General features: G+C 48.2%; 1 protein-coding gene across 2 annotated transcripts; it reads left to right on the top strand.

The window, feature by feature from the left end:
• The first annotated feature begins 954 nt into the window (after positions 1–954).
• LOC119327949 (lipid phosphate phosphatase 2-like) lies at positions 955–7,094 on the top strand. Of its 2 annotated transcripts, none has more exons than XM_037601005.1 (7): positions 955–1,402; positions 1,533–1,620; positions 1,730–1,839; positions 2,009–2,102; positions 2,197–2,385; positions 2,489–2,548; positions 2,896–3,131. In XM_037601005.1, the coding sequence occupies exons 1-7, from the start codon at positions 1,169–1,171 to the stop codon at positions 2,922–2,924; spliced, it is 804 nt and encodes a 267-aa protein (XP_037456902.1). In that variant the 5' UTR covers positions 955–1,168; the 3' UTR covers positions 2,925–3,131. The 2 variants fall into 2 exon arrangements, with proteins under 2 accessions (XP_037456902.1, XP_037456901.1); XM_037601004.1 differs by lacking the exon at positions 2,896–3,131 and adding an exon at positions 6,766–7,094 and having other exon boundaries at positions 957–1,402.
• Positions 7,095–7,300: the final 206 nt, after the last annotated feature.

Below are 7,300 nucleotides of genomic sequence, written 5' to 3'. Positions count from 1 at the left end.
CGAGGTGGGCTAGTTTGTTGTCTCTGTGGGTTGGGATGAGTCGATTAGATTGAATAGATGGGTTGAAAAGTCACGAAAATATTGTCATGTAAGATAAGAATATATGTTGTGATATACTAACAAATTTATCGAGCTGCTCATGAAACTCGTTAGCTCATTTAGCGTAACGAACTGAAATTAGTGATTGACTCTATTTGTCAAGAAACGGGCTGCAAGTTTAATAGTCGAACTATTGGGTGATCATTAAGCTCACGATGTACGCGGTTTTGCTCTAGTCCTCCGCTACCCAAAATACGTTCACCTGCAGCCACACACACTAGGGAACGTGAAGCCCATTCCAAATTAACTTGCACCTGCAACTCATACCGAATGAAAAAACATCAGCCAAACAGACACAAGACGGAGGCAACTGCACAGAACACATGGACAACAAAACACACCTAGACAAAGTGTTTAGCATTAGATTAGCACAACTACGGCATGCGGTTCCCAAAACGACCACTTTTCAGGGGCGTGACAAAAACCTATCGCCTTGAGGTTAATTTTTCGCACAGACCTACCACCTTCTGTTAGTGACCGGTTCGGGTGATTTAAACGCAATTTGACAGAAATGGCCCACCCATCAGGGCTGATGTGGCATAATAGTCAACTATGTTACGTTTGACTGGTGCTTCAACAAAAATGTTATGTTTGACCGGCACTTTGAACGTTATGACATGTGGGACCCACATGTCAGTGTCAGCCAACAATAAAAAAATCCCAATCTCACTCTCTCCCTCAGTCCTCACGAACCCTCTCCCTGCCCGATACGCACAGCCGCCGCCAACCTCCTGTGCTCGCCCGCACGGGGCACACCTGAGGCAAACACGGCACGTAGTCGCTGCTGAAATTGTTTGTTCGCCCGGGTGCGTGTGCACCAGGGAATGACTTCCCCAATCCCCATGCAGCCTTTTCGCGCCTGCCTTCCTTCCAGCTTCCACGAACAAACGCAGAAAGCGTCTCCAGCAGCACCAACCAGCGAGTCAACAACTTCCCGCCAGCTCGTCAACGTCGTCTTCCTCCGCTCAAGAAATAGAAAACGCCCTCAACTCTCCTGTCCTCAGTGCTGCCTTTCTCGGGACGAGGAGGAGGCTGTGGCCTGTGTCAGGTGTCAGGCGTGCAGGAGAAGATGCCGCCGCCGGCGACCCCTGCCCCTAGCGCTACCGTGCACCCATGCTTGAGGACGCACGGAAAAGAGGTCGCTAGGCTGCACCTGTTCGACTGGATCGTGCTGCTCCTGCTTGTCGCCACGATTGGTTTGCTGGGCCTGGTCCAGCCGTTCCACCGCTTCGTGTCCCAGGACATGATGGCGGACCTCCGGTACCCCATGAAGCGCAGCACCGTGCCCGACTGGGCCGTGCCGGTACGGCACACATATACGCCCCATCTTCCGATGAAGATCATGCTCTGGGTTCCATACATCACTGATGAAATCGCAGCTGCAGTTTCCCGGAGTGAGCTTTGATTCTAGTAGTTTTGGGGTTTTCATGCAGGTTATTGCCGTCGTTGTGCCGATGGTTTTCATCGTTGGGATATACATCAAGAGGAGGAACGTCTATGACCTGCATCACGCCATCCTTGGCAAGTTAATTTCTCTTCTTACGCAAGCTAATTTGATTTTTCCGGGGCAGTGATCCCTCTGTGTGGTCACTAAGCTTATTTCTGACATGCGCACAATATTCCCAAGCAGGCCTCCTGTTTTCCGTCCTTATAACTGCTATCGTGACCGTTGCGATCAAGGACGCGGTTGGTCGGCCGCGCCCGGACTTCTTTTGGCGCTGCTTTCCCGACGGAGTGCCGGTGAGTTCATCCCACAGCTTCCTCAGAGCTAGCAGTAGTTGCTTTTTTCTCCTTCCTCACAACTGCAAAATTTACGCGATTTCTAGCTTGGGTAATAAATAGAACGGTGATGGGCTATCCATCTGTAACTCTGAGCTAACGATTTATCTACCTGAACGCCCGATTTTAGAAGTACGACAACGTCACCGGAGATGTGATATGCCACGGTAAACCAGGCGCGATCAAAGAGGGGTACAAGAGCTTCCCGAGTGGGCATGCTTCAGGTAATTGCCGAAAGCCATTCTCTGAATCTCTGACGCCCGCAAAAAAAGCCTCTCACTCTTGCAATGGCTGGCTGTCTTTCTTGTCCTTTTCAAGGCGCATTTGCTGGGCTTGGATTCCTGTCATGGTACCTGGCCGGCAAAATGAAGGCTTTTGATCGAAGAGGACACATCGCCAAGCTCTGCATCGTTCTTCTGCCTCTCCTTTCCGCGACGATGGTTGCGGTATCGCGGGTGACGGACTACTGGCACCACTGGCAGGATGCGTTTGCTGGTGGAGTCCTTGGTAGGTGTCAAATTCAGTTCAGTTACTTCCCGTCTACTGTAACTCTGATGATTCCTGAATTAAGATCACACAGCCGCTGATTGTGCTTCGTACAACTCCGCAGGATGGGTGGTTGCTTCATTTTGCTACCTTCAGTTCTTTCCACCACCCTACAGTGAACATGGTATGATCCATAGTTTCATATGTATATCAGAACAATAAAGTTTTCTTTCTTCTTATTTAGAAAAATATATCATGTGTCTACTACCGCCCAAGTGGGCTTGAAGACGTCTGCAGTTACCATAAAACACACGACTAAGCAAGTCTTTCTCTCCTTTCATCAACCTATAGTCAAAGGGATAGCATTCAGGAAATCAATAGTCAAAGGCGGCTAGCATAGGTGGACATATGAAAAGGCAATGGGCCTGTCCTTGAATCACCAATGCATATCGTTTCTAACAAAGATAGTCTATAAAAGTGAAACTTTTAATCACTAGCTAATTTATGCCGTATTTTTTTTTTTGAAACCAGGCAAAAGATTTGCCATTTTCATTAAATAAGAGAGGAGGTTCAGACATATGTCGCAACACGACCAAAAGAAAAGACTACACTCGCAACATGAGCCTACTCAAATGCTTGGCCCCAGCCAAAGTCCACAGGCGGGCCTCCTCTTTAATTCTTGTGACGATAATTGTGGTCGGAGTCGCGGCGTTGCGAAAAATTCTGGCATTTCGTTCTTTCCATATCTCCCATGAGACAAGCATCATAATGGAGCCAAGAGCCTTTCTGTTATGATCCGCGTTGCTCACCGCCTTTTGCCACCAAGTTCGAACCGAAACTTCATTTCACCAAATCATCGGTGAGCAGTCGTGGATTCCCAGCCAAATGGTAATCTCATTCCAAACTCTATTCGTGAATCTACACTGAAATAGCAGGTGGGCAGCAGACTCTTGAACTTGCTTGCAAAGGGGGCAAAGGTTGCAATTGGGCCATCCCCGCCGAGACAAGCGATCGGCCGTCCAGACTCGGTTCTGGAGAACTAGCCAAGCAAAGAACTTGCATTTGGGAGGAGCCCACGTCTTCCAGATCATGGAAGTATTGGTACTGTAGGTGAGTCCCGCAAATTGCGCCAAGTAAGTCGAGGATGTCGTGTACTCTCTGCTGGTAGTGAATTTCCACGAAATAGTGTCTTGTCTATCTTGGCTTAGAGTGACACCGGCAACCATCTCCCAGAGGTTGGCGAACTCCTGTAAGTGCGTCAAGGTGAGGCCCTGTGTGGTGTTGATCTGATGGATCCAAAAATTGTTGTCCAAAGCCTTGCTAACCACACAGTTCCTCCTTTTTGAAATCTCAAAGATTTTAGGCGCGATGTCTTTGGGTCGAAAACCATTCAGCCAAGAGGATTCCCAGAAAATAGGCTTGTTGCCATCACCAATGGTAACCGTCGTGGCCGCCGCAAAGAGATCTTTATCCTTGTCAGAGCAAGGCGTTCCCATCCGAACCCATGGTTTTGGCGGATCCGCCCACTCAAACCACAACCAACGGAGGCGTAGAGCAGTAGCAAATTTCTCCAGGTTGAGCACACCTAGACCCCCATGAACTTTGGGCTTGCAAACTAGATCCCAGTTCACCTTGCACTTGCCTCCCGTCACCTTATCACATCCTGCCCAGAGATAGGCACGTTTGAGACTATCAATCTTTTTCCTCACTTCTACAGGTAGGTCCAACGGGGTGAGGTGATATATCGCAATCGCCGTAAGGACAGCCTTGACCAGGACGATGCGCCCCAGGGTAGCCACATGTATGGCCGACCAGGGCGGGAGCTTGGCAGCCACCTTATCTTCTAGATATTGGAAGTGGATGCGCTTTAGTCTTGCAACCGTAAGCGGTAGGCCAAGGTATCTCATGGGAAAGGTGGCCCGGACCACCGGGAAGGCCTGAAGAATCCCATCCAAATCGATGTTGGCACAACGGATGGGAGCCACATGACTTTTGTTATAATTGGTGGCCAACCCGGTAACTTCACCAAAAGAGCCGAGCGTGGATGCCAAGAACTAGATATCTTCCTTGATAGGAGCAACAAAGATGGCCGCATCATCGGCATACAGAGAAGCCCGCGTGGGGTTACCCCGGAGGGGGCGTAGTTTGCCTTGCTCAGTCGCCTTAGCTAAGATGTGATGGAGCGGGTCAATGGCCAAGACAAAAAGGAGGGGGGATAGGGGATCCCCCTGCCTAAGTCCACATCCGTGCGAAATGGGGTCCCCAGGCACCCCATTTAGAAGAACTCTGGACGAGGCCGTGGATAAAAGGGCGGAGATGCAGTCTCGAAAGCGGCTTGGGAAATTATGATGTCTCAATAAATCCATCAAGTAGTCCCATCTAGCCGAGTCAAACGCTTTCTTGATGTCTAGCTTGAAGAGCAGGGTCGGTGATTTGTTGCGGTGAAATCGACGTGCCAAGTTTCGGACATACATAAAGTTATCATGTATGCTTCTTTTCTTGATGAAAGCACTTTGCGTATTGAAAACGAGGTCGGACATGTGAGGAGCAAGACGTGTGGCCATCATCTTTGCAATGATCTTGGCAACCGCATGGATGAGGCTTATGGGCCTAAACTCAGAAATGTCCTCTGCCCCCTCTTTCTTTGGAATGAGGGCAATATTTGCTGAGTTGAGCCAGTGGAGGTTGGAGATGTGGAGGGTTGAGAAGTTGTTGATTGCTCTCATAATGTCCGGCTTGACGATGTCCCAACATTCCTTGAAAAACACTCTGGTGAAGCCATCTGGCCCCGGCGCCTTATCACCGGGGAGATTATTGATGGCTGCGTGGACCTCCTCTTCGGTGAAGGGGTTGCCTAGCTCCGCAAGATCAAGAGCCGAATGCGGAATGCAGTCCCAGTTGAAGTCCTTGGTACGCGGGGGGCCTTCCCCATGGCCTTAGAAAAGTGTTGCTGGATGATTTCTTTCTTGTGGTCATGGTGTGTGGCCCACCCATTATTGTGTTTGAGATGGTGAATGAAGTTCTTCCTTCTACGGTGATTGATGCGGAGGTGAAAAAAGCGAGTGTTAGCATCTCCCTCTTTGAGTAACGTGATTCGTGAGCTTTGCCTTTTCCGTGCTCGTTCAAGAACCGCCAAAGCCAGAACTTTCCTTTTCAGCTCCTTTCTAAGGTTCCACTCAGCCGGGCTGAGTGTCCTTAGCTCTTGCGCGACGTCAAGGCGAAGAATGATCTCGAGAGCCATGTGGAGCTGGACTTTGTGGTTAGAGAATATAGCCTTGCTCCAGGTCCGCAGTCGTTGGCTCGTTCGTTTAAGCTTGTGGAAGAGTATCTGGTATGGCTCAGTGTGGGTCATCTCTTCATTCCAAGCATCAGTGACCGTTTTCTTGAAATTAGGCATCCTGATCCAAAAATTTTCAAAGCGAAAGGTTTTTGGTCGTTTCGGGCCCTTGTCGCAAGTTAGTAGCAGCGGGCAGTGATCGGAGAGCGAGGACGATAGTGCATGAAGGATGTGAGAGCCAAAGTCAACATCCCAATCATCATTACAGAAAAAACTATCTAACTTGCTTAGTGTCGGGTTGGCCTGCTCATTGCTCCATGTATATTTCCTATTCTGTAGATGTGTCTCTTTTAGCTCACATGAGTTGAGGGCGCTTCGGAAGCGAACAAGGCGACTACGGTCAACGTTAGAGCGGTTTTTGTCGCAGGCACGGTAAATCTGATTAAAATCACCTGCGACGAGCCATCTTGTACCCTGTTGTTGCTTCAGGCTTAATAGCTCTTGGAAGAACGCATCTTTAAGGTTGCTTCTTATAGGTCCGTAGACCGAAGTGAATTTGAAGGAGGTGCTGGTGCTGACCAGGGTGATTTTTGCAGAGATACTAAAGTTTCCAACAGAAATATTGTCCAACTTGACGTAATCTTCATTCCATAGAAGAAGAATCCCCCCTTTGTTCCATCCGCCGGCTTCTCAGCAAAGTTCTTCGGTCTTTGGCCACCAAGGAAAGATGCAAGGAATGGGTCGACCACTGACAATTTCGTTTCCTGGAGGCACACAAGGTTGCACGGGGTAGCAGCAATGGTCTCGTGGACGGTGGCGCGACGATTTGGGCAGTTAAGACCGCGAACATTCCAGTTTAGAACTGAGAGACTTTCATTCATTGCAAACATAAGCTACATCATTGCAAGCACGCGGCGTACACATTAGCCTTGCCAAGGCAACATCATTAGGTAGCAATGGATCATTGCTACAAACAGGCACCACGAACACTACAGACATGTCTTCATAACTTAGACAACTAATCATAAGACATGTCTTCATAACATGAACTTATGCCGTATTTTATAATGTAATCATAAGACCAACAAATTACAAAAGTTATTTCATGAACTGTTGAATAACAGGAGTTTGGCCTCATGCGTACTTGGAGCACATTCGTCGTCCGGAGGGTGAAATGCATGTGCAATCAACAACAAACTCGAATATGCACCATAACTCACTGCCACTTGATCTTTCTGGATCAAATGAGACGAGAACCACCAGCCATGCACTGGATTCCATGGAAGAAGGGAGCAGAGATCAGTGACAGATGAATGCAAGGTTTCCTCTTATTTATTTCCTTTTCTTTTGTATTACAGGCTGACTTCATACCGTGGCACTACGTTAAAAAAAGGTCAATAGTGACCGGCCATTAACCGCCAATAGCAAAATTATAAGTGAGGAATTTCATGAATGCAGACTGGGTATTTCTTTCGGTCCATTTCTTTCGCCATTAATTGGCTAGAATTAATTGGCCTCCCGGTACATTTCTTTCGCCAACAAGTTTTGGGAACCTTCTAAAAGTTTCCCACCGGTTTACTAGACTGGGTATTTTCTACATGGTTTTTGTTCGGTTTTTTGTTGGTTAGTTTTTTTTTCATTCTATTTCCAATTTTTCTT

The sequence above is a fragment of the Triticum dicoccoides genome, chromosome 7A (genome assembly GCF_002162155.2).
Source record: "Triticum dicoccoides isolate Atlit2015 ecotype Zavitan chromosome 7A, WEW_v2.0, whole genome shotgun sequence".
Taxonomy (NCBI): Eukaryota; Viridiplantae; Streptophyta; class Magnoliopsida; order Poales; family Poaceae; genus Triticum; species Triticum dicoccoides.
The sequence above is the reverse complement of the archived record's forward strand: the minus strand, read 5'-3'. Positions and strand labels throughout refer to the sequence as shown.